Raw genomic sequence first — 26,811 nt, 5'->3', positions numbered from 1 at the left:
CAATACATGATAATTCCCACATCGTGCCAGTCTGCTTACGTTGTTGACAGGTTTTGCCTCCCACCCCCACTTGTCGTTTACTCACGCCCACTTGCTGCTCCAAATCAGGCACGTGTGAACCCATCTCACTTATTAACACTATTATTCACAGGCGCCTGTGACTGCGTAATACCTTTGAGCCATATCTGACGTGGGCTGCAAATGGTGCGACTAAGGTCATGTGTGTGTTTGAAGAGGGGGGGGTCACCATTCTAAACTTTTGCCTAGTGTTCTGATGTTCATAGATGTTGTAGCACCCAGGATAATGTGTTGCAAGGCAAAAAACTTATAAGGCCCCAAAGGCGAGACCTCTTGGCTATGCCAATGCTTGTTCGTAATATGGCACAAAGAACAATGGCCTGCATTTCTCAAATCTATGTGTTCTGAGGTTTCAAAGACGGGTGAAGTTACAAAGAAATCACAATAAGCTGGCAATTTATTGACAGGTTGTCAGTTTCTAATTTTGTAACAGATTGTGTATAACTATATATGTAATTTTGAAACAGTAAGAGACATGGAATTTTAGAAAAATATCGAAAAACAAGGCAGAATTTGGAATTTATAAAAGAAGCCCTTGTTCATTCCTTGCAAAATGGCTGGCTTCATAATTAGCATGAAAACATACATGGTGAAAATAAACAAAAACAAAGGGTCCAATTTACAAAGGGCCTCCGCAGCTGTGACGGAAACCTAGCATGTCCTGTAGTACGCTGTATCCTTCAGTTGGTTCGGTAACCATATAGAACTGTTTCTTTATGTATCTCATGGATATGCTGAATTAAAAAATGTACTAATGTGAAGGCTTCTGATGCCACCTGGGCCCTGTTGGTACTCATGACAAATTTCCCAAAAGAAATAGTTAAATATCAATTCACTTGATTCTTGGGACATATAGTGCTGGCAAGTGCCCCATACTGCCTGTAGCTTCTACGCCCACCCTGGCTTTTTATCCCACAATATTTAGCCCTTTAAAGTGCTTTCTCAGCACACCTACACGGCAAAGCTAACATACAAAGCCAGAAAGACCTTTAAGTAACAAGAAGCTGCACAGATGATCAGAATACCTAATTGATCTAAAGTTGAGACACTTTTCTTATTAATTTTCCAGTTTTCGCCACCATTCTTTTTACATCAGTAAAAAATTAACTTGATGTTGATCTTGTGTTAAAAACATGTGTCTAAAGAATTCAGTACTATGAGCTCTCTGACAGGTCATGTGATTCCTTCTCAAAGACATAAGGGCATATCGACAAGCCCCTATCGCCACCAGAGCGTCACTTTTTAATATGCTCCAGTGGCATAGCACCATTTTCCATCTTTACAAGGTGGGGCTATGTCACTTAGCATGGCTTAACGCCACCTTGTAAAAATGCCCCTTTCTGCCGCAGTCCTCTGTTCGGCAAAGGGGCTTTCTGTGGGGGTTGCTGTGGGTGTTCCATTCCAACTCCCATTACTTTTTGAAGCTTCCCCAGATTTGCAAAGCCATGGAGTACCAGGCATTAGAATGGCGATATGAGGAAAAATAATACATTTCTCCAATTTCTTTTTTTTTGCTCTTTCCATGTGTTCTGCAGCAGGCATTAACCCCTTCACTGCGGCGGCTATTCCGCCGCAGTGCTAAGGGGGCGGGGCGGCCGCGCGGCGGGTCCATGCTGGTGACGGAACCGCTCCGTCACCGGTTGCGCTGTGCTCATGACGGAGTGGTTCCGTCACGGCCCCGCCCGCTCAATAGAACGCTCAGCGCAGGCGTGGAATCCGCGCCGCGCAGGCGTGCCGAGCGGGCCGTGACGGAACCGCTCCGTCATCAGCACAGCGCGACTGCGGCTGATGACGGAGTGGTTCTGTCACCAGCAGGGGAGGGGTTAAAAGAGCAAGTCGCCATTATTGATTGTTTATGTGCAGGAAGGTTTCCCTTCCTCAACATAACTGCAGTGCTGTTTAAGTAGTCGCTGCAGTGCAGGCGGCGAGATGTCAGCCAGCAGAAAAAATGCAGCACAGGTAAATGCCAAGAACAGATTTATCTTGTGTTTCTTTTGGCACAAAGGTTCGATCAAACTTTCACGAATAACCTACATGTTTGGAGACTCATCTCAGAGAGCTGGAAGCTCAGGGAAATCCAGCAATGCTTTTCTCACTATTTCCTCATTCATAATAATGTACTAGTCTAAGAGTATTTGTTAGACCTAAGTAGGGCTCTCTGACAATTCTCTCCAACTGAGACTCGGAACTCCTGTTCATTCCAGCACACCCTCCTTTCCCTGGGACTAGTGACCAAACCACAGCACGCACCCTCACTAATGCAATGAGGTAGGATGTGCCAACAACAGGTATCAATTACACAGAGGAGTTTCTGTGTTAGATGGCGGTTGCATGGAGAGACTCCTTGCTACTACTCCCGGAGGAGTTCTCCCTTTACCCGCTGCAAAGAACCGCTGCTTCTACTATGCATCCCCTCATTTCCAGCTACCCTCTCTTTGTCCTTGTGATTTGCTAGTGCTGAGAGAATCTCTTCTGTAGTTTTGTTTCAATCCTTCTCTGTGATCCCACAGAGATGCTATGCGTGTCTTGACTCGGGTGTGAATTTCCATCTTTTTCCATGATTATGCAGGTTTTATTGGCGTATCTGTCCAATATGACCCTCCAGCCCCCTGCTCCAAAATCTCTCTGTAGTCAATCCTAACCTAAAGTAACATTATTTATTATAATATTCCAAATTCTGCTGTCCACACGGCCTGCTCTCCCCTGATTACACCCTTCTGATGATCCCATGCCCCACACATCTTCCTAATGTTGGATCCACCCTCTACATGCTTTTCTCCCACTTAAATTTCTTAATGGTCTTGCACAACAATACATATTTTCTATATATTTTGCCTGAACATCTACAGAATTCCTCAAATTTAGTAAATGGGTGCCGCTCGCTGAAGAGCTTTTGGAATTATTGCCTGCTCGTTACCCTGCTGGGAAGTGGCTGCTTGTTACCCTGCTGGAAAGTGGCTGCTGGAGAGGTGAAGCTGCGCCTGGAGAAAAAAAGGCTGACACGGAGGACGGGACTGCGAGGCCCACCAGGCTGTGCGTGGAACACCTGGCACACCTGCAGCCTCTTCCCGGGGCTCCTCCCTTCTGACTCCGCCTTCATAACTCCTCGCGGCCCCCGCTTCGCGGGAGCCGCTCGCTGAAGAGCTTTTGGAATTATTGCCTGCTCGTTACCCTGCTGGGAAGTGGCTGCTTGTTACCCTGCTGGAAAGTGGCTGCTGGAGAGGTGAAGCTGCGCCTGGAGAAAAAAAGGCTGACACGGAGGACGGGACTGCGAGGCCCACCAGGCTGTGCGTGGAACACCTGGCACACCTGCCGCCTCTTCCCGGGGCTCCTCCCTTCTGACTCCGCCTTCATAACTCCTCGCGGCCCCCGCTTCGCGGGAGCCGCTCGCTGAAGAGCTTTTGGAATTATTGCCTGCGCGTTACCCTGCTGGGAAGTGGCTGCTTGTTACCCTGCTGGAAAGTGGCTGCTGGAGAGGTGAAGCTGCGCCTGGAGAAAAAAAGGCTGACACGGAGGACGGGACTGCGAGGCCCACCAGGCTGTGCGTGGAACACCTGGCACACCTGCCGCCTCTTCCCGGGACTCCTCCCCTTATCCACCTTCCGGTATAAGTCCTGGTGACGCAACGCGTGAGCGGGACGCGTGAGCGGGACACATCCCGGGACAAAGCCCGGACTAAGGGCGGACCCTCTGAGACCCTCAGAGAACCGAGGAGACTGGACTGGGCACGTCCTTTTGACCTACAGGTACTGATCGCCTCTGACGTCGCCCATTTTACGGTCTGATTTGTTTGCTTTGTTGGACAATCTCTCATAAATGTCTTCTACAAACACAGAACAGCCCATGCATGATAAACAGGGTGTACTGTTAAATAGAACTCTTGACAACTACTTTACTAAATCCTCCTCTGATATCGCAAGGGAAATTGTCTTGTCGGAGCGGCGGGCGGAACGCCGGCGTTCCGTGGAAAGTATAAAGAACAGGTCAGTTTCACTGGCATCGCTTCCCGCTATTGGTTCTACCGACACTGACATTGATTTAATAGCTAATGAGTCGGTAAACATATTGGATAGCCAGCCTTTGGAAGCAAGTGTGATTGCGCTCACACCGAATACCTCACCTAAGATGGATATGAATGGTCTATCCTTAACTACACATACTGGTAGTCCAAGTATATTGAAGGGAAATGTTCTGCCTTCAGCGAAAATACCCCGTAATAGGGCTAAAAAACTGACACCCTTGCCAAAAAACTACTGACCGCCGCCGAATAAAAAACGGCGGAAAAGGGGGGATTCGCTACAACCCAAGTTGAGTTGTTCTGATTTCGGGAAAAAGGCGAACATTACTGTTAAGAAACCCAGTTCTTTACAAGCAGTTATAGAGGGGATCCATACCCCATCTTCATCCTTAGCAATTTTGCCCGCAGACAAAGAGGACAGTATGGACACTAGTGTGGTTGTTAATGTGCCCACTGAGGATAAGGGTCTTGTTACATTACTTAATATAGAGAGTCTGATTAAATCTTACTCTGCATCTATTCTGGAGAGGTTGATGGAAGTGGAATGTAGACTGTGTAAAATTGAGTATGCATTGGGAAGCAAGAACGTTGTAACTAAAACTGGTTTAAACAATGCAACTAGTTTAGTATCAAACAATGCATCACTAAATACATTAACACCAGCCCAACCACCCTTAACTATCCCTATTTCCATTCCTTCTTCAACTGCATCTACCTCCAAACCCATGGGGAACACGCTGACAGCGATTGTCCAACATCACCCACCCCCCAAATCTCCCCAACAAAAAAATTATGACCAACCGTCGGCTAATGTTGCAAACAAAACCATTGACAACACATCTAATACACTCCTGGGGAAACCGACAAGGGAGGTGGGGGAAACCAGACATATCTGGGGGAAACCTAGAAGGACTCCTTTGCCTGAACTCCCGCCAGAGGCAGTACCCTATGTGGTTGTCCTAACAGGGGTGCCTGTGCTGGAACAAAACAAGAGGGAGGGTTTCGCCCAATTAAAGAACAAGATTATGCATTGGCTGAGTCTATACAGGCCAATTGCAAATCATATTAATGGTGAAATTGTTCATGTTCGTCGTCTTCAATGGTTGGGGGGTAGACCCAAAGACATCGATGGCGACGTGGTGGTCGTGAACTTTAGGGACCCTAATGCTGTCCAATTTATACTAAACTGGCAGACAGGTAGCTCTAATAACACCATAGTCCCTAGACCATTAACATATTTTTATCCAAGGTCAGTTGTGTTCCCACCTCAGCACCACCCACCACAGTATATACCCCAAACCCAGCCAATTAATCACCCTATTGCACAGCATGTTGGGAGCAATCAATATGCTCTGTATCCTCCGATTTTACAGAGCACAAGGAATTTGCACTATGCTCCCTGCCCTGTGACAGCCCCAGACCCCATGGGATGGAACTACGCACCAGTTAGAACACATAACTCCCAGAACAGAAGGATGGATCACCTAAAACCCTTCACACCTCTTAAAACGTCAAATAGATTTGACATTTTTAGCGGTCTAGATGATTGCGACTGATGTTTCTTGAGCTGGGGGGGTAAGGGAAGATAAATAAGGAGTCCTGCTGCTGTAGGTGCTGCTAACGAACCTGATGTACTGGTGAATCCTGTGCCTGCTTTATTGGTCAAAACTGTAACTTATGACACAAACACCCTAGAAGAACTGGTAGTACCCACAAGCATTTTGAGCAAAATGCCATCTCTAGAGGAATCATCCTTGGTAACACAATCTGTGGCTCCCATCAGTGAAGAGACACCCAGGGTTTTCCCCGAGATGTCATCTGCACTTGGGGTGCCGGTAAAATTGGTCTGCTGGAATATAGCTGGAATTGCAAAAAACCTGAGGGATCCAGAGTGGGCTAGCTTTATAGAATCTTTTGATTTCTGTTTGTTACAGGAAACCTGGGCAGTTGATACGCCTCACAGGGTAGGCTACAAGACTTATGGAATTGGTGCGATCCCCTCTAGAAGTGGAAGGTCGTCGGGGGGACTCTTGATATGGGTAGAAATAAATCTAAGGGTAAATATTGAGGTGATAGATACAAACTCCGTAGACATATTAGCTTTAAAAGTTACAATTTGTAATGGGAAGAAATTATTTTTAATAAATATCTATAATAGGCCTGCACCCTCTTCAAAAGAATCACCAACCCTTTCTAAACTAGACTGTTTTCTGAGTGGGTTGGATCTCAGGGAGGATCTTGTTATCCTGGCTGGTGATCTAAACTGTAATTTTGAGCCAGTTTTGGGTCTTAGTGAAATCTTCGATGAGGAAGATCAGGCGAATAAAATCCCTATTTTGGAGAACATTAAATCGGTTAAATGTTCAACCCTGGTTCTCCAGCTGATTAAATTATGCACGGAGCATTTCCTTAGGGCTTGTAACGGACGGCTACCATCCGACAGCTCGAAGAAATCAACCTTCAGTAGGAACAACTACAAAAGTAACTTAGATTTTGTGATCGCTTCCATACCCCTTTGGTCGCATCTTGTAGACCTTGAAGTAATGGAGAGGATCGAAAGCGATCATTTCCCCTTAAACTTGACTTTAGATGCTTCACTGTTTAACGATATAGTACAACCATTCCCACTTGAGGAAAGTGGCGGTGATAATATCGAGATCCATATTAGTAACAATAGGAGATCACTTAAATGGCCATTTATATTGGATCACAGTGACATCCTCAGTGAAATATATTCACTTTTCGCTGGGACCTTTGGACCCTACTTAGGTCTAACGCTTGAGGAGGAAACTAAAACCTCCTTTTTGACAATACATCAGAAATTTTTTGTTGACCTAAAATTACTAGTTACCAAAATGCCCAAAAAAAAAAACAGCAAAAGATCCAGAATCTGTCCCACAGTAAGCCATGGTATGATAGATCCTGTAGAGAGTCAAAGAGGGAATTATTAATTGCGATCAAGTCTAAGTCGCCATTAGATGTACAAAAAGCAAGGAACAACTACAAGTCTGTTCAAAGGGCCTCAAAAATAGCATGGGAGGAAGATAAATGGGCTGAACTGCTGCTAGCCGCCAGATCGCGTGATAATGTGGCCTTCTGGAGGCTAGTAGCAAATGGGAACCATGTAGGTAGGGTGGCTAAGGATATTTTTCTGGACGAGCAAACTTGGGTTACCCATTTTACAAATTTATATAAAAAATACGATGATCCCCCATATGGACACGAATGCAGTAAGCTACGAATCTCCAGCAGATTACCTTGTTTTTACTCTAGGGGAAACAGAGTTGGCAATAAGCCAAATAAAATCCGGGAAAGCCCCAGGTCTTGACAAGATTCCGGGGGACTTATACAAGCACGATTTAAAAATATGGGCACCATATATTAATTATTTGTGCAATAAACTATCCCGTACTTTAGAATTCCCTGAAAGTTGGAAGGGAGCTGAAATTGTTTTAATTTTTAAAAAAGGAGATAGGATGGACCCCTGCAACTACCGGCCAATCAGCTTAATGGACATCCTCCAGAAAATGTACTCACGACACATTTTATTACGTGTGAGTAATTGGTTGGAGGAAAATAAAATTTTAACTAAATTCCAAGCTGGGTTTAGATCAAAAGTCAGCACAATAGACCAGATCTTCAGATTTTGCTGCCTTTACTGGAAGTACGTAAAGATCAAAAGGGCCCATTTATATGTTGCTTTTGTTGATCTAAGGGCAGCATTCGATTTAGTGCCACGCAATCTTTTGTGGAAAACCCTGAGTGCAGCAGGTATGCCAAATAATCTAGTAGTTCAGATTAAAGAGTTACATGAAGGGAACTTTGCGAGAATTAGATGGGGCCCAAATGGCGAACTAACCCAAAAAATTCCTATCGAACGTGGAGTTCGCCAAGGCTGCGTTTTGGCCCCTACGCTCTTTTCCCTTTTTGTGAACGATATCCCCTCATACCTAGAGGGATGTAAAAATGACTCTCCTAAACTGAACGGCGAAAGGGTAACATCCCTACTATTTGCTGATGATACCATCTTGATTTCTCAAACAAAAAATGGCCTACAGACACTATTGGACACTTTCAGTGATTATTGCAGCCAAAAGGGGTTGGAGATTAATGGGAAAAAGACAAAATGTATGGCCCTAAATCCGATCAAACCAGATAAGGGCTGCTTAACATTGAAAGGAGTAAAGTTGAAATCGGTGCCCCATTTCTCATATTTAGGGGTGACACTAGATTCCAACTTCACTTGGAAAGCCCAAATGGAAAAAAGCAAACTGATATTTGCCCAGAATGTTAAACAAATTCTCAGGGAGCAAAGCCAGAGCACTAGTAAAGCGGTGTCTCCAGTGATGGAACTATTCAAATTTAAAGTCCAACCATCAGTCCTTTATGGTGCAGAATTATGGGGGCCTGGGTCCAAGGAGACCTTCAGTGTCCTAGATAACAACTTTATGCGAAGTCTGGTAAGGGTCCCGAGAGGCACCCCACTAGTACCTTTGCAACTGGACCTAAACTTCAAAAGAACTGATCACCAAGTCCTTATCCGACCTTTAATGCTATGGGTTAGATTATGGCATGTTCCCGAACTCCAAGACTATAGAGACGGGTTAAAAGAAATCATGGCACTTGACAGACAGAAAGCTATCCCATGGCTTAGGCACGTTAAGGCTTGGTTCAGCAATATAGGTCTGAAACATTTCTGGGAGAACCCCGAGCTGTTACCCCCCAACCCCAAATTAATTTTAAAAAGGGCCTTTTGGACCTTTATAGTAAATACGACTGCAAGCATCACAACCAGTGGGACCTTAGTTTCAAAATTCTTAAATTTTAAGGATTAACCACTTTATGAAACCTTTATGGATAAAATAGAGCCCCCACTTGCCAAAACATTATTTTTAAAACTTAGATATGCAAACCTTTTAATAAAATCAACCTTGGCACTTTGGGCTAGGAATTGCGATTCATCGTCCTTAGTATTGGACGAAATTTGCTCCATGTGTGAACATAACCATATAGCAAATGAGCAACATATCCTCCTTTTCTGCCCCTTGTACGCCCAGGCCAGAAAAAGATGGTTAAAACCAATATGTCTATTGTTAGGCCTGAGGTCATGTTCACAGGCTCTGAGAATCCTAACAACAAATACATCGCAACAGATAATATTTAGTGTCAGTAGATTTTTACTTTCTATTTTCTTCCAGAGGAAAAAAATGGGGCATCAATTGTAATTGAGTTTTCTTTCCTTCATGGGCCTGAATTGATTTGTTTTTTTGGAACTAGTGTGGTGGTCATCCTGTGATTTTATGATTGTATTGTTGCGCTCCAATTGTCTTCCAACATGAATTGCACTGTTCTAACTAATGATTTTAATATTTTAAGCGGAATGTTCATTTTATTATTCACTGAACTGTAATGCCTGTATTGTTCTTTTATGGCATCAAGCCGAAATAAAGATTTTGAATGAATGAATGAAACCTTCATACGTTCCCACGTTGTCCTCTTTCACAACAATCTAATTACCTGAATTAGTTAAAATTGTTTAATTGGGAAAAGAAGACCTAAAATTTAAATTTGTGGAAGTGAATACTGATAAAATCTGGCTTTTCAACTTAAAATGCAATATTTCCTGTTACAACCTCAGTTGAAGATGCTCTGTTTACGTCCAAAATATTCATATTGAACACACTTCTATTCCTCTCCACCTGTTTCTGCTTTATACACAAAGGCTGTATGCGTACTCTATCCTTCCTAACAGTACTTCTTCCCTTGGCATCTCAAAGCATCTCCTTTCACCTGTCTTCTCCTTCAGACACCTTCCTGCTTATGGTCTGTCCAGGTTAGTTCTTGGACTATTACTCTTTTCTGTCTCATGCTCCTAGGGGAGCAATCTTGTTTTCTCCCTAGGGTTCCTAAACCTCATATTTACCAACAACTCTACAAGCTTCTCCTTTACTACTTTGTTTAATATACTAGTCTCTCACATCACTGCTTATTTTTTGTGTTTTATTTTACAGAGTTTTATATAGCTCGAACTTGACCCGAAGGTATCGGGTATCAGAACCCTTTACGTAGCACCAGTTGCGTTACATGAGGATACATACATTTTTTTGTTAGGCACTTGGAGATTAAGCGATTTGCCCAAAATCCCAGGATGTTCAGCGTCGTTGCGAATACTCGAACTCAATTCCCCAGATTCGAGGTCGACCGCCCTAGCCGTTAGGCCATCCCCTATATAACAATTCTTTTGTTAAGGATGAACTTCTATTCCCCCCTGTTAACCTGAGCACTCTGCTAAATCACTCATTCTCTTTCATCCCATATTTCTTCAATCTTTTCTCTCCAAATTCTCCAAAACGTTGCTGCCGATTTTGTTTATAATTTCTCTTACGTTACCTACTATTTTATAGTTCTCTTTCGCCACCACTGGCTTACCTACCCTTCAACAGTTCTAATTAACTTTATCTACATTGCCAAAAATCTATACACTCTGTTGCACCTTCCTATCTTTTCATACCAATTACTCTCCTTCTCACTCCCTTAATTCTTTTCCGCTCATACTGCATTTACCCTGGCACGCTTCTCCATTCTGCTCCTATAACTCACTGGCCCTTTAGGCTCCCTCTAGAGTGATCCCATTCTATTTGCTGTCTGCTTCTAAAAAGCTACATGTCTCAATTATATGTGTTTCCACGTATTTGGCTGTTTTGCAGCTTGAAAATATTGAGTTTTATAAATATATATCTATATATCTATTTTATTAGTTTATACTTAAATAGTTACAAATCATCGCAATCAACACTGTGCTAAGAAAAACTAAAAAAGAGAATAAAATACACAATCCAGCAACGCAGTCCTATCAGTAAAAACAGCTTTGTGGATTATAAATACCGCAGTAAACAGCCAATAAGAGCGATAAAACATTATAAATATCAATTGTAATACCACGTGTAAAGGGGGTGAGTCAAAGAAGTCTCTGTCCCTTCGAAAACATCATGGAACAACAATAATTTTGTTTCATGCTCAAAATAAAAAAGCCAGTCATCAACCTGCCCAGCGTTGATTGCGTAATTCCTCTTACCATAAGGTAGTTTTCTCTCTTTGATCACCGACCTAATCACAAAAGTAGCATGCATCAGTAGGAGATTCCCATAGAGCGGCAAGGTCCAGCCTAAATAAAAATTCCTTGACATACACTAACCAGGGAATTTTCCAGTAGGAAATGGAGTGCATCATTTCTGTGAAGGGACAGCCTATAAGGGGCAAATTCCTCACTAGACCACAATCTGTGCCAATAGAGTAATAGTCTGAGTTTATACACTGAGGAAATTGGGTACACACCTGCATCAAGTAGTTGGGGTAAGCGTGGGGCAACCTGGATGAGATTTAGTAGGGACCCAACAAATTTGTATTCTGCCACTATGAGTCCCTGCCCTTTGTGTAGCACCAAAGATATGGACCATGAGGAGAGAAGACCCTTTAGCTTTGACATTATACATTTCCACTGCAGGGCCAAGAGACCTCGACTTAAAGCAGTTTCAGAATGGCCCTGGATTCCTGCTGGGGCATTAATGCACTCTTGCTAATCCGCAAGGACCATGATCTAACATCTAAATTATAAAGATCTCGGATTTGTTTGAGCACTCAATCATGTGTCCTGATGCAGCTTTTCACATATCTATAAGGATTAAAAGCTCTTCTTACTATTCCACTCCAGCCCCCTGCCACTGCAGAAATAAAAAAATAAAAAAAAAACGACCCACCAAAAGCTTGTAAATCAGCAGGAGTTTTGGAAATAAGTGTGTCATCTGCAAACAGCAGTGTGGAATTTTTAAAGCCCCATACTTTTTGTGCACCATTACCAGGAAAATCCAGCTATTGCACTAGCCCACACTGAGTTTTAAATCAAAGATAATCACTCCATTTTGTCCCAGTTGCACATAAAATCATTTTGGATAAAAGTGCTATAAAATGAAAAATGCAATTTTATGAATATGCTAGCAATTTCCACCAAACATTCTTATTCTGTCTTTTTGCTGGTCTAAAATGTCTTCTGTAGCTGTTGAAGTCAGTTGCTGAATTAATGTACTGCCCTAACTTTCTGTTTGTCTTTACTCCTTCTTGCTTTCTGTATGGTGTTTTAAAAACTATTTTGTATTTATATTTCAGCTTTATACAATTCGGACCAGACCTATTCAGATGCCACACAACTGTACAAGAATTAACCTGGGATGCAGGAGATAAGTAAACAGGTAACAATTTTATATGAGTTTTAATCACAATCCATACAAAAAATGCTGATAGCGTGGCAGACTAGAAATACCACAGAAACTGCAAGGGCAATAAAAGGAGAACCCATTTTGATAAGAGGGATGACCCACTTTATAAGATAGTCTGTGTGCATCAAAACAAGATTCTAAATTTGCATTATTTACTGATTAGTGCATATAAATGAAAGAAAATTGCTTCCACGTGCATTTATTCTTAAAAATGGAACAATGAAGAAACGAGCTCTACACTTAAGTGTGTCTCCATACTGTCTGTCATGATTCTGGGGTCAAAAACCCTTCTTGTTATTGTGCGGTTTTATTTTATACAGCTGCTGTGTGCATACTTTTCATAACTGAATCATGGCTGGGGAAGATAAAACATCAGTGTTGCATGAAACAGTTATACTAGACTATCAAACTGTGACACAAAATTGTATAGGCAAAAGAGGAGGCGGCAGCTTACCCGTCATTCCTAAGAAAACAACCAATCTCACCAAAGCTAAAGATATGTCAATACAAGGTTATGAGGCCGTCCTTGTCAGATGCAACCCTACCCCAATTCTTCTCCTATGACTTTCATCTTCTTTACCAACAACCACCTAGCCACTTGAACATTCCCAGACACATTTCTAGACACAATCTCTAACTTTCTTACAATATGTTCAAACCTATGCATCCTTGGCGACATCAACATATGGTTTGACAAAACTAATATGCCACACACCAAAGCCATCTTCACTAACCTAGACACACACAACCTACAACAGCTCATTTCCAATACTACACACATTGCACAAAACACCTTACATTTCATTTTCACTAGCCCATACTTAATCATGTTCCAAATGATTACACCATTCACATGGTCAGATCACTACCTAGTTGCCTTCCAACACAAGAAACCACAACTCACCCTTGTTAAACTCATCAGCTTATCTCCAACACAGATCTGGTCACAATCAAATTCTGTACACGCTCTCTGTGGATAGCTCCATGAAACTTATGATGATGGGAAACAAGGTAAAATAGGGTTACTTGTCTTTAGAAACAGACAAGTAACCCTATTTTACCTTGTTTCTATCACCTCCCCAAGGTTCATAAGAACATTCATGACCCCCCAGGGAGACCCATCATCTCCTCCATGGGAGGACTGACTGAGAATCTCTCTAAGTTCCTAGACCACCATCTGTTCAGTTTTGTATTGTCTTTGAAGTCATACATCAGAGACACCACGGATTTCATTGAGAAAGTGGAACTCTTGGATTGGCAACCATCATATGTACTGATTACATTGGACATCACAAGTTTATACACTTGTATAGACCACGAACAGGGACTCCATGCAGTGGAATACTTTTTAAACAAAAGAGAACTCAAATATGCAATGCACAACAAAATGCTATTGGAATTAATTGCATTTTGCTTGCATAATAATATTTTTCTCTTTCAGGACATCATCTACCGCCAATTGTCTGGTACGGCCATGGGTTCCTGCATCGCCCCCAGCTACGCAAATTTATTCGTGGGCTGGTGGGAGGAGCAGGTAGCCTGGGCCCCCAGGCATGCCACTTGGAACAACAAAGTGGTGGCATGGAGCAGATATATAGACGATCTGTTCCTAGTGTGGGGCGGGTCGATCGATGAAGCCAATCAGTACATACAAATACTCAATGACAATGAATACCACTTGAGATTCACTGGCAAAGTCAACAGGGAAAGGGTCAATTATTTGGACCTGTAAGTGAGTGTCAGAGATGGACGCATTTGTACCCAACTCTACCGCAAACCCACTGTGGGAAACAGCGTATTACACGCCTCCAGCAGTCATCCCCGCAGACTTATCAACAATATTCCGTACGGGGAATTTTTGCGGCTTAAACGCAATTGCAGTCAGATTGAGGACTTTGAAAAAGCAGCCAACGAGAGTTTAGAGAGATTCTTAATGAGAGGATATAATTTGAATCTTCTCCAAGACACCTTAAACAAAGTCAGGAAGGTACCCCGTACCAGCCTTTTTGTAAAAAAGCAAGGCCCCACGACAGAGGGAAGATTCCGTATGATAACACCTTACTCTGCGGACTCTTTTAAGCTAAGATCAATTATGTCCAAGCACTGGCATATTCTAAAATCCGACCAAATTGTAGGGCCTGATGTTCCCAATGCACCACTAATAACATTCAGAAAGGCGAGATCGCTACGCGATCAAATAGTTCATAGTCACTTACAACCCATGGACAAACAACTGGGCACTTTAAAGGACGCGAAAGGCTTTTTCCCTTGCGGAAAATGCAAAGCCTGTTATGCTAGCAAAAGAACACTCACTTATGAGGTTACAGGCTGCAAAGGTGGGAAGAAAATTAACAAATTTATGTCATGCCACACTGACCATGCCGTCTATTGCCTAGTGTGCCCCTGCATGTTAAGGTACATCGGAAGCACCATCAATCCTGTTAAGTTAAGGGTATTGGAACATATGCGGGCCATCGCTAATAAAGACTTTTCGTATCCGGTGGCCCGTCATTTTGCCATTAGACACAACAGTGACAGGAATCTCCTGAGGTACTTCTGCCTGGATCAGGTAGGGGAGAATCCAAGAGGAGGCAACAGACTTCTTACACTCAGGAGATTAGAGTCTTGATATATTATAGATCTAGAGACTAAGGCGCCTAAAGGTCTGAATATGGGAGAAGAACTGGCCTCTCACTTGGGTTGATAATGTTGGATTACAGTATTATGTATGTGGAACAGTACAGTATGAATTTTTGACATGTATTATATTCTAGGTAACACGGGTTTATGATTGTAGCTGCGCCCTAATTATTATTCACACTTGCTTTTAAGAACTGCTTCTGTTTGAATTCACACCATTACTTTGGCAGCCCTGTGAGGCTACAATTGCCGATCCACGGCAAGATTCACCTGACCTGACTTGTTCACATCTATCATGTGACAATTACCAAGGGATTGTGTTGTGTTTCACAACGATTTGTTCTCACGTCCACACAGTTCGGATTTACTTTGTTTCCGATCATTTATTTAAATGTGGTTGATTTCTGAGAACAGTACTTGTGCCGATACACGGCTTTATAATTGGTGTAACTGACTAGTTAGCAGTTCGATGCAGTGTTTGTATTAGACACTATAAGATGGCGCTCAATGTTGCGTTAGTGGCAAAGTCCTTTGTTTGTTTTGATTATTTGCACAAACATAGATAATGGTGCCGCATACTGCTTTTCTGATGTGAATACTGACGAAGGGAGTTTACTCCCGAAACGCGTTTGTTCTAAATAAACCCCCTTGCTGATTTACTGCTGTGCTCGTGAGTGCTATTTTCCTGAACCCGGCTGGGTATTGGCAGGAATTTGGAGCTGTTATATGAATGCGGACACCATCGCGATAAAGCACCCGCTTTTAAGAGTGACTCGTTTCTTTGGTGTAACCTGGAGCTTGGATATATATATATATATATATATATATATATATATATATATATATATATATATATATATATATATATATATATATATATATATATATATACATATATATATATATAGATATACAAAAAAGAAGAACACTCTAAATTTGCTCACCTCAAATATCTGCTTGTCTATCAAAGTCTTTAAGCAAAGGATTAGCACAGTGTCAAGTCAAGTCAAATAACTTTATTCGGTTGTTCGATTTGACAACCATAAAAGTATTTACATTACAGATAATAACACGACAAACACATGATCTTAAAAAAGAGTAATCAATTACAGATAAAAATCACAGAGTTAAGAATACAGCACTATATCAAAACATTGAAGACCGTTTAAAAATAGTGTTCCTTTAACAACAGTTATAAATAACAGTTCATGTATCAGTATTATTATCCTTCCATACTGTTTCTAAATTTGATTGCCATTCTTAAAAAACTACATATAAACAAAGTGTAATCACAATTTAGCAGCTGTAAGAAGTGTTGTGCAGGACGGAATTGTTGGAAGTTCAATTTTTTCAAACAGGGTTTCAAGCATAGTTTCCTTGGTACAGCATAAAAAGGGCAAAAAAACAGAAAGTGTGCCAGGTCTTGCGGAGACTTATCGTCGCAGCCGATTAGCACAGTGCTATCCACGCCGAGATAGAAATGGCAGCGAAACACGTGTCAGGGGTTGCTTTTATTCATTTCAGTTTGGCTTGGATGGTATTTTACCAATCCAAAGCTGTAATATTGTGCCTGGAGTGGTAAATGACTTTTGTCATTTTACAGCTCGGCGTGGATAGCCCTGTGCTAATCCTATGCTTAAAAACGTTGCTGTACAAATGGCAAAATACTTTGTCCATTTCTGTCTGAACATATAACTATTATTACAAGCATGTACATATGGATTGGATGTAGATATATATGAATTTATTCCTTGTGCATCAACATTATTAAGTATGATGCTTATATGTGTGTATGATATATATAGATAATACTATACACGTAGCTAGATCTGGATGTGTCGGTATGTCTGTATACAGGTACATATGTGTTTAATTTTTAGTGATAGCAAACAAAGAGGTAAACATTTGCGGTATAACAAGACATCTATGTATTTTGTATTACATATATATGTATATCTTAGTACATAATAAATACATCTTATTTACCTAACATAAGTGCAGGAGTGTGTGTGTATATGGTTTTATGCCTCTTTTCTATGAACACATATATGTCACAATGTGTAAATCTGATTATAAGGAAATATTACAATACATTTAGATACAAAAGAATGAATATATATATATATATGTGTATATAAATAAATCATAAAAAAACACTTCAGATTCTGGGGTGCTTGTGCTTCTGTATTATGAGTACGGAGTTCTCAAGTCGAGCTATATATATAGCTATATATAGCTCAACTTGAGAACTCCGTACTCATAATACAGAAACACACCAGAATCTCAAGTGTTTTTTATGCCAAACCCTACACGTTTCGGCTTATGGCCTTGCTTACGGGTAGCGACTCAACCTTAGTACATAGCTTAAGTATTGGCAAATTTATAAACCGCAAAAAGGATTACATGGCCGCATGACTTGATAAGTGAAACCTGACGCCATCTTGTCGTTTTTCCAACTTAGTGAACACAAAATTTAACATCATTATGATTACTGTGAAAAAACGAAGTAGTTCCACAATTCATTGATAATTCAACTAGTAATACATCATCAAACAATTACGTAATTTGTAATGTCCATAGCTATTGCTTTACAAAGTGTAAATATGTCCTACTGTGACTCCTGAAATTCAAGAATAAAAACAATGTGCAGATAGTAATAAAGGTTTGAGAATGACAACTACTGCACACTGTTTTTTTCACTTTTACATGACCATAACCTATATATTAGGAACAATTGTCAATAGTACACGCTTCTATTTGTGTATAGAATATGATAGTTGCAGATTTGTTATCAAACAGGCACAATGCGACTTTCAGAAATACATATCTTGCATGTACTACTATTCCTTGATAGATAGTAGATACTCATGAAAAACTATGCTTCTCAGGGTATGGAGATGAGGTGGTTTTTATACATTTGTCCTTGTACCTCAAACCATCCTTCCTGTTGTAAGTAGATGCATTAACATAAGCAAATTTACTAAGTGTCTGTGTATGTAAATATGTATAAGTTAATTTCACTTATTTGTTAATACATTTGGGAAAAAGCTCTATTCTCTTCAAACTTCGCTCCATTCTTCCTCTCTCAGACCCATTCCAAACCTTTCTAGATACTATGAATTGCCAAACATCCTTTTCAAACTTCCCCCTCCCTTTAGCCAATTCACTACTCCCAATAACAACTTTCAACTTCCCCTTTTACAATCCATTCTAAACATTCTATCTCTACTCCAAACACTACTAAACACACAAGAACTCATCATCATCAATACATTTTTATTCGGATAAAAATATTCATGAGAGTCACTCATAAAATCTACAAAGATGTTAATAAAACATTCATATTTAAAAATAGCTAACTACAATTCTTACAAAAGGGTCTCAGGACATAGACAGATTAAATATATAAAACCCGGAACACCGAACACCAGACTAGGAATCAACTCAATAGCCAATGAGTGTAAAAACATTATCAGAAGCATTGGATAGGGGATAAATAATTGCCATATATTAACACTGTTAAGGGTGTAATATCCTTGGCTACTCATTTCCATATCTTAAAAAATCCATATGTAGAAGCTCTTTCCTTCTTAGGACGGCATAAGAAACGTAGAGAGAGACTCAATAGCATACATTCACATTATCTAGGTTACAGATAAAATGAAAAGCATCTTTATGATAAATGATTTTTTCTTTTAAATACAGTGGCCACAATATTTGTTTCCTCGGATTCCTACGTAAATTACAAAACAAAAATGCATGCTGTACTGGTTGGACTAGCCATGGCATGTTAATTTGGGTAACTTTGGGGAAGAAAAGCCCATCTTGGGAAAGGCAACCAAAAAGTGCAGTGTGACTATTTGCAGCCTTGTTAAATAGAATCTATGTTGGATGTGATAGAATCTATGTTGGATGTTTGTTACTATGGTAAGGTAGCTCTGGGCACACAAGAACTCAAGAGCACAAACTTACCACAACTAACCCACGATGAAACAATAAAGCACATATTACTAATCTGCTAACTATTTAACTCTGATATTTAGCTCCAGAGAAGTGTGTTACTTGCCACTAAGCACTTCAAAGCCTGGTCAGGTCAGGTTGTCTTCTCCGTAAAGAGGGAGTAAGTCAGACATGCAAAGAAGGCCCAAAACGACTCTCTTGTAGTGATGAGAAATAACACTTAAGGACTGCTGAGCAAACTGAGCAGACAAACTAGTACAAGAGGTAATCCGCACCTGTGCTGTGATACCTGCCCAGATAGAACTCAAATCCAGAAAGAGAAGAACCTGCATGGCCTACGTAGGAGGGACACCCGAGAAGAGCGGATAGAGCAGAGGGGTGCATGGAACCCCAGGTGCGGTTGCCATAACAACAGTGAAGTATTGTTCTTGTGCCTATTCTGTAGAGTATTGACTTTTCAGTGTGTATTATTGTACTTTTCTTTATCAAAGTTACACCCTGGGATGTACAATCCATTATTGCTATGCTGGGTGATTGTTGAGTTCTGAGCTTCAGCACTATATCCCTGAGAAGCATGTAAGTGCTCGTCATCGCTACCACTGAGTGTCAAGTGCAGAATGGATTGAATTTAGCCCAGGGTTGCAGAGTCCTAGTGGGATGGATCCCAGGATATTAGAGGCAAAGGATCCCGGACCCTACAGCTGGGCCCAGTAGCCCCTGCATGCCCTGTTCCCCTCTAATAGGGTCCAGCAGTAGCACAAAAAATTATCACCCCATAATGTAATTGTGATAAATGAATGAAATGTGGGCATCTTGTCCTTTATAACCTAGAGGACTAATATACAAAATGTGCAAGCATTGTTACATTGTGCTCTTGTTAGCAAACATATGATGCCCACATTTTTGCTATAAAGTTGGATAAATTGATGCGCTCTAAAGCAAGACTGTTTACTCATCGGTGATGATAGAGCCAATACTGCAGGTGTAACTATTACTTTCAAGCCAGTCACCTCCTACCAAGGGAGATGAGACCAATAGGCACTCAATTAGCAATTTCCTAATATTTAATTGTAACTTGTACTTAGCCTGAGTTTCTAATGAAAATTCCCCATTTAACAATTTCAGGCCATAAAATTGTAGCAGACTTCGTTGGACTTTCCCCACATTCATGGTCTTCAATTTAGGGTCAATTGCAAATGGGATTCCTAAAAGGTATCTCTAGATTCATACCTTGGGTTACACTCAATTGACTCATAACCCCAATCTCCTCTTTTGGTCCCACTTTAGCATGATATTAACTGAAAGACCTGGCTGAAGAAAAAGGGGAATTATTGTTTCTGGAGGTGTAATGGTGACGAACATTCTACGCCTAAAAGATACAAAATTAACAAGTTATGTTTAGGCCCTACGATGAGCTCCTACTGCCCCATCCTCATTCATCCTTAACTTATGGCCCAGTGACGTGCTATTTCCAACATAACGTCCACACATACAGTTCTACATTACATAATTGACAACATCACACAGTACATCTCCAAGCCAAAGACTCTCATCTATATAAGTTTTCATGCTCTTATTTACATCTCATTTCCACCTTCCACAAGTGATGGCAGGGTTGGAGTCATAATAAAACCTTATCCTTAGCTCCCACCACACCTTCTTCAATCAGTCTTAACTCAATAGCCCGTGCCACACCACTCTACCCTTGGTCAAGGCAGGGGTTTTATAACAAATTCCCAATCCTTCCTGGCTGCTCGGTGAGGCCAAAAATGCGTACGATCCTTGTTCCTGCTCCTGAGTGCAGTCATTATTGCGTGCTGTCATTATTGCAAAAATAATCTCCAGCAATTGCAGCTATGGATTGACAACATTGAATATTAGTGGCCACATGGGGCATGGACCTTCATTTCATTGGCAATAGCCCTTCCACCAGTTAATCCCCTCTCTCTTGCTATCATTCTTCACAGTCCTACCTCTAGTAGCCATACCAGTCTTTTGTAAGTCCCCTGGAGTTTACCTGAACCCCTTTTGGCATTGGATGTGCATCTGATCGCCTCTAGTTTCATGAAGAACGCACCTCCTGAGTGCCTATCGAAGAGGTGCCTTGTGTCTCTTTTAGAGCTGTTCAAGTAAAATGATAGAAGACCTATGGAGAAAATTAAAGTAAACATGGAAAATCCCTGGTTTCTGCCTTCAGATTTAAGGTGGTCTTGGCGCTCCTGTCAATTCAGATTTAAGTGTCAACTAACAACATTTATACATTAAATTACACACACACACTTGCAACCAATACACCTCAAGCAACAGGAAATCAAAACACTTGCCCTAACAAATAAACACCTACTTTGTCTTCATGCTCAGCCCTGCTTGCAAACGTCTTTACGCAGCACCTGGCAACACAGCTAAAATATTCTATATAATCACAGAGCACATAGTGGGTAAAACTCCACTGGGACTTCTAAAGACCTAAATGTTGTCCACCAAAGCCCTCTGGTGACACACTAAATGGACCGCAATGACAATCGGGCTCTAGCTGTCATGCCACATACCATTTAACCTGAAAATTTCTCTTGCAATGTCTGAGAACCTTTGTCTTTTTTAATAGTGTTAGCTGCAATTTGAGTTAAGTTTATAGTTGTAAAAGTTACTTTATTCTTTGTTCTTTTATAACCCTACCCTGTGTTCTTTGATGTGAGTTAAATATATTCAAGATCCCACTCTCTGGAAACATTAAAATCTTTTGTTTGTTCTCTCTCTCTCTCCCTGTCTCTCTTAGTGCAAGTGAAGACACTTTACTTCAAGAGCCATGGCAAGACTTCGGGGCATCAGCATGTTTGTTGCGGTGATTCTCATGATCCAAGCAGCATTTGTAATTGTAATGTATTCAAGGAATGGCACTTCTTCGCCTCAGATAGATGAAAGACCAGACAAGACAAGACCAGACAAAGTTCACATACTAATACTTTCTTCCTGGAGGTCAGGCTCCTCCTTTGTTGGACAACTTTTCGGCCAGCATCCTGATGTCTTCTACCTGATGGAGCCAGCATGGCATGCGTGGGTAGCCATGTACCAGAACAGTGCCAATGTCCTCCATATGGCAGTGAGGGATTTGATCCGGTCTGTGTTTTTGTGTGACATGTCAGTCTTTGATGCTTACATGCATATAAAGCGAAACGTGTCAGATCTTTTTCAGTGGGCCGTCAGCAGAGCCCTCTGTTCAGTCCCTGCCTGTGATGCTTTTCAGCGTACAGAAATAACAAGTGAAATGACCTGTAAAACGCTTTGTGGAAAATACCCGTTTGAACGAGTCGAACAAGCGTGTAAGACCTACAGTCATGTTGTTCTGAAAGAAGTCCGTTTCTTTGACCTCAAAGTGCTTTACCCCCTTCTTAGGGATCCGTCCCTCAACCTCAAAATCATCCACTTAATTCGGGATCCAAGGGCTGTAGTCAGATCACGGGAACAGACTGTAAAAGCCTTGAGACGTGACAATGGGATTGTGCTCAATACCAACGGCACAAAAGTGGATGACAACAAATTTGAAGTTATGCAGCAGATCTGCAGAAGCCACGTCCAGATTTATGAAACCGCTACTCAAAAAACTCCTGATTTTCTGAAGGGCCGTTACATGATGGTACGATTTGAAGATCTAGTACGGGATCCCACCATTGAAATCTCTGCCATGTATGAGTTCGCCCAACTCAAGCCAACCAAGAAACTGGAGAGCTGGCTCTTCAACATCACCCATGGGCAAGGTCCTGGAAAGAAAAGGGAAGCCTTCAAGACCACCTCAAGAGATGCAGTGAATGTTTCCCAGGCATGGAGAAATGCTGTCCCATTCGAGAAAATACAAAAAATTCAAGAAGTTTGCAAGGGTGCCATGACCATGCTTGGCTATCACTTGGTGGATTCTGAGATGGAGCAAAAGGACTTATCCTATGAGGTAGTGTTACCAAGAAGACAATACCAATTTAGTTGGTCATCAATTAAGGAAAGAAAAGTGAAATAAAGTGTTCCTTAAAGGTGTTAAATGTTGTATTTATTTACTGTGAACGGTTTAGATTTTGTACAGTGAAGAGTTGTAAATCTAGGCCAGATACTTCTCAAGCACCTTTTCTTCTACAAAGGAGGGAAGTAAATCTAACAACTGTGTACTGAAATATCAGTTCACAGAGGGTCCTCATGAAAGACTTTGTGGCTCATTACAGCTCACCTCAAGATAACATCCTCAACTAACTTTGGATTGAATGATATAATAAATGTCCATCAACTGATGGCAGCCAGCTAAGTAAACCAAAGCATCTGAGAACAAATTAAGCGCTGAGCTGCTCCTGTGAGATAAGGAGTGTGCCCATATTAGAGGTACCAGAATCATTTAAGGCTACCAGATGCTTTGTCAAGCTTTCTTAAATTACAGGTTGTTTCAATTAATAATAGCACTAGAGTTAGCTGCTACATCATTTGGCCTATATCTCAGCAAAGGACAGAATTGGAAGCCATTCTCTTACCCATCATTAATCAATATAAAAAATAACATATCCAAAAGCACAAACAGAGGTTAGATCATCAAAATTCAAGCATGCAGTAGGCACCATGACAGTGCTCTGCTGTTGGACCAAATACACTTGTAAAGAAAATCTCGAAACATTACCTGTTAAATGTTATCCATGCTTTTGTTATCCACAAGTGAAAGTGTGTACCCCAGGACTTGTGCTATATGCACACAGACTCCTATTGTTTGTCTAAAGTGAATTAATATTTAAGTTATTTGATTTGTAAAGTAATGATGTCCAGTTGTGTAACTCTTAAGACATGAATACAGAGGAATGATTGAACTAGGTGAAATCCAACATTAATTGTTACATTAACCACACAATTATAATAGGAAGAGCAGGATCATGAACAGCAAGGACCAACTACACATGGGTCGTATGGCAAGATTCCAAGGCTTAGTGGGTACTCGTCTCTGGAAACTGGCATCTGCATGCACTCTGCTCTTTGATCCCATGTTCCATCGAAATGATCATCGGAAGTATTCTCCTTGCTTCAAACATAAGATAACTGTTTTTTCTTTGCAACCGGTGAAACATGTAATTCTTTTCTTTAATATCAAGGTCATGTGACGGATTGCACATTGGTGTCAGTTTGGCTTTTTTTGTAGCTAAGATCTTTGCGTGTTGGAGGGCTTGACAATTTTTCAGTCTTTGAGGCCAATAACACGTCTAGAAAAGGGGGAAAACATATTTGCTGGTAAAAGGAAACCCCAACTACAGCCCCCAAAGATATCATTAGTAAAGAAACATCAAAAAAACAAAAATAAGGCTCTTAGCTTTTTGATTAAGAGATAAGAAATATTGTTTATAAAGTTTACCAAACCAAAAAAGAAAAAAGTCCAGACAAGCCAGTATAGGACGTAAGATTGGCGAGGGGAAAGATGTACTTTATAATAGCCGACATGTGTTTTATTCCTGGCTCGTCAGCCCTTGGACCTTTTCAAAGCATATAATAGTTTAGATCTGTAAATAAATATTAGGAGACAAAGGGCCTGAGTTAGAACTTGGCGGACAGGTTACTCTATCACAATGATGACGGATATCCAGTCCACTGAAATAGATATCCTATAGGGTAGGGTGGGATTTTTATTTAGGCAGATGGTATATCCGTCACCGTTATGATGGAGTCACCCGCCCGGCAAGATCTAAATCAGGCCCATAGTCAAAGTCTGAGCAGGAATCAGGATCAGACTAAAGCAGGACACATCACAATGACTGAAAGTGATTTTGTTACCGAATATTCAATTTCAGATCAAAGGTGGTGCAACTCGGTGGAGGAAAATCCCACCAGAGGAGAGCTCCTGCATCCACATGAAGAGTATGATAGAAACTGTGCTGATTAATTGTAGGCATTCTGTCTGGACGCAGCTTCAGAAAGCTCATGGACATTCAGTCGTTGCTGTATCCCGGGCTTTTTTGAGATGAGGGGTGCTCTATGCGAAGATGCTTAGAAATAATTAGATGTTATCCACTCATTTGCATGTAGTGCATGGAAGTGCCTAGTTGACTGATTCCTTGTGGTGCCATGCGAAGATTGTACATTATGGGCGAAGGGTAGCTCCAGACAAACCAAATCTTCATCACTTCAGTGCATCCAATTTTGGTAGGTGTTCTCAGGTTTGATGGGTCCTTCCATTTTTCTAAAGTTTGATGGACTTTGCTTCATGTATTTTTCGTACATATGTAACCCCTAGGGCAGACCCTGGCAGGTCAGTGTAGCCATTCTGTTTTCAAGGTCTGTGGAGGAGGAAAGTAGGTGCCGCATTAAAAATTATCAAGACCAATTGTGGGCTGCTGCATAATCTTCCCCCACCGTCCTCCATTGATGTAGTATATTCGATGCTATGAATACAAGGAAGAGGTAAACAAAATAACATAGAATAGCACAGCATGGAGACAGAAAGAAAAGGGGGGGGGGGGTTTCTTAATGGCCAAAGTAACTGTGCGCATTTCTCCCATTCATGCTTAGTCTACCTATTATGCCCATATAACAAAGTGCACAGTACAATTATGAAGTAGCCTGCGACTGGCTACAGCAGTAAGATCTTATTTTACTGTTTTTTGTTCAAAGATGCACTCCCCTGTGGGCCTGCCCTCCCCTGCTGGATGATTAAAAGAACAGTACATGGGTGAGAACCCGGTGGGGTCAGTGGGGTTGGGGCTCCATTTTCTCACAAAGTTGCAAAAAAGATCTATTTTTAATGAAGTTTTGGGTTGCTGGAGCAGAACTTACACTGGGCTGTCAAGGATCAGACATCTCAGGGTAATCAGTAAATATAGTTAGATAAAGAATCTTTACAGATAATATGAGAAGATGTGAGTAGAAGGGAGGTGTGACAAGACGGCACGAAATAAAAATAAGTATGTCGTATTTCATCAGAACAAAGTATTAAAATCATGGTGCAATATGTGAAAGGCTATGATGCTTTATGAGGGCTTGTAAAGGACTGGGTGGTCGTGTAAACTGAAATCTGACACACATTGTTACAAAATGTACTTGCAAATTGAAGTCAACGTGTTGTTTCCTCAAAACCTGATTCACAAGTATTTCACAATAAGTTCAAGACGTGACCCTTTAATCTCCAAGCATAATTTTTCACATTTTCTAAATGTTCTTGAATGTTGGCAGTAACTACGATACCTGGACGTAACAGGATAAGGCCACGTTACGTTTGCCTAGAGAGGTTCAGCCAATTATCAAAATGTTATGAGTCTCAAATTGTGTTCAATAAAATATAATTTCGAAACAAGGCTGAGTCTTAAATTTGACAGGTTGTAGTTGTTGTTCATGTTTTGGTTCTCTTTCTTTTCCTTCCCTTTGAAGAATTGATTTGGTTCCTGATGCCCACTGGTAGAACATAGTCTCTGAAGCCTTTGGTCCTTTCAGGGCAGTGCTTGCTTCTCTTTCCAGTAACATCTATTGCTTTGCAACTTGATGATTTAGAGATGCATGGATGCACACACCTTTTACTATTGTTCACAGAGATTGTTTTCACATGCTTAATTCCATTTCTTCAGTTAGATGTTCAGAAGGTGATTGTAGCATTCAATAATAGTCCCATTCCCTTTCCTGTGCTTGGTCGAGTGTTTGATGTGATGTAATGTATTTTGGTATGTACATGTCTTGTCTTTGATTTATGAGGTATCAAGTGTAACCTTTTGTGAAGGTGTGTAAAACAGTACATGTAAAGTGTTCATAAAAAATGAATAGAACAAGAAACATGATACCTTGTATTTCCACACTTATTTAAATCTTGAAGATTAATGTTTTGATTATTTCTATTGGTGC

General features: G+C 41.0%; 1 protein-coding gene across 2 annotated transcripts in view; it reads left to right on the top strand.

Moving 5' to 3' along the window:
• Positions 1-24,286, top strand: part of LOC147677813 (carbohydrate sulfotransferase 6-like) — a 110,727-nt gene extending 86,441 nt beyond the window's left edge. For both annotated transcript variants that reach the window (XM_086945464.1, XM_086945465.1), the window contains exons 2-3: positions 12,260-12,342; positions 21,746-24,286. In XM_086945464.1, coding sequence (XP_086801590.1) covers positions 21,776-22,978 — 1,203 coding nt within the window. In that variant the 5' untranslated portion in view covers positions 12,260-12,342; positions 21,746-21,775 and the 3' untranslated portion in view covers positions 22,979-24,286. The remainder of the gene's footprint in view (positions 1-12,259; positions 12,343-21,745) is intronic.
• The last annotated feature ends 2,525 nt before the right edge of the window (positions 24,287-26,811 follow it).

Source organism: Lissotriton vulgaris, chromosome 12, assembly GCF_964263255.1.
Source record: "Lissotriton vulgaris chromosome 12, aLisVul1.2, whole genome shotgun sequence".
Lineage (NCBI taxonomy): Eukaryota > Metazoa > Chordata > Amphibia > Caudata > Salamandridae > Lissotriton > Lissotriton vulgaris.
Note: the sequence above shows the minus strand (reverse complement) of the source record. Positions and strands in the feature narration are given on the sequence as shown.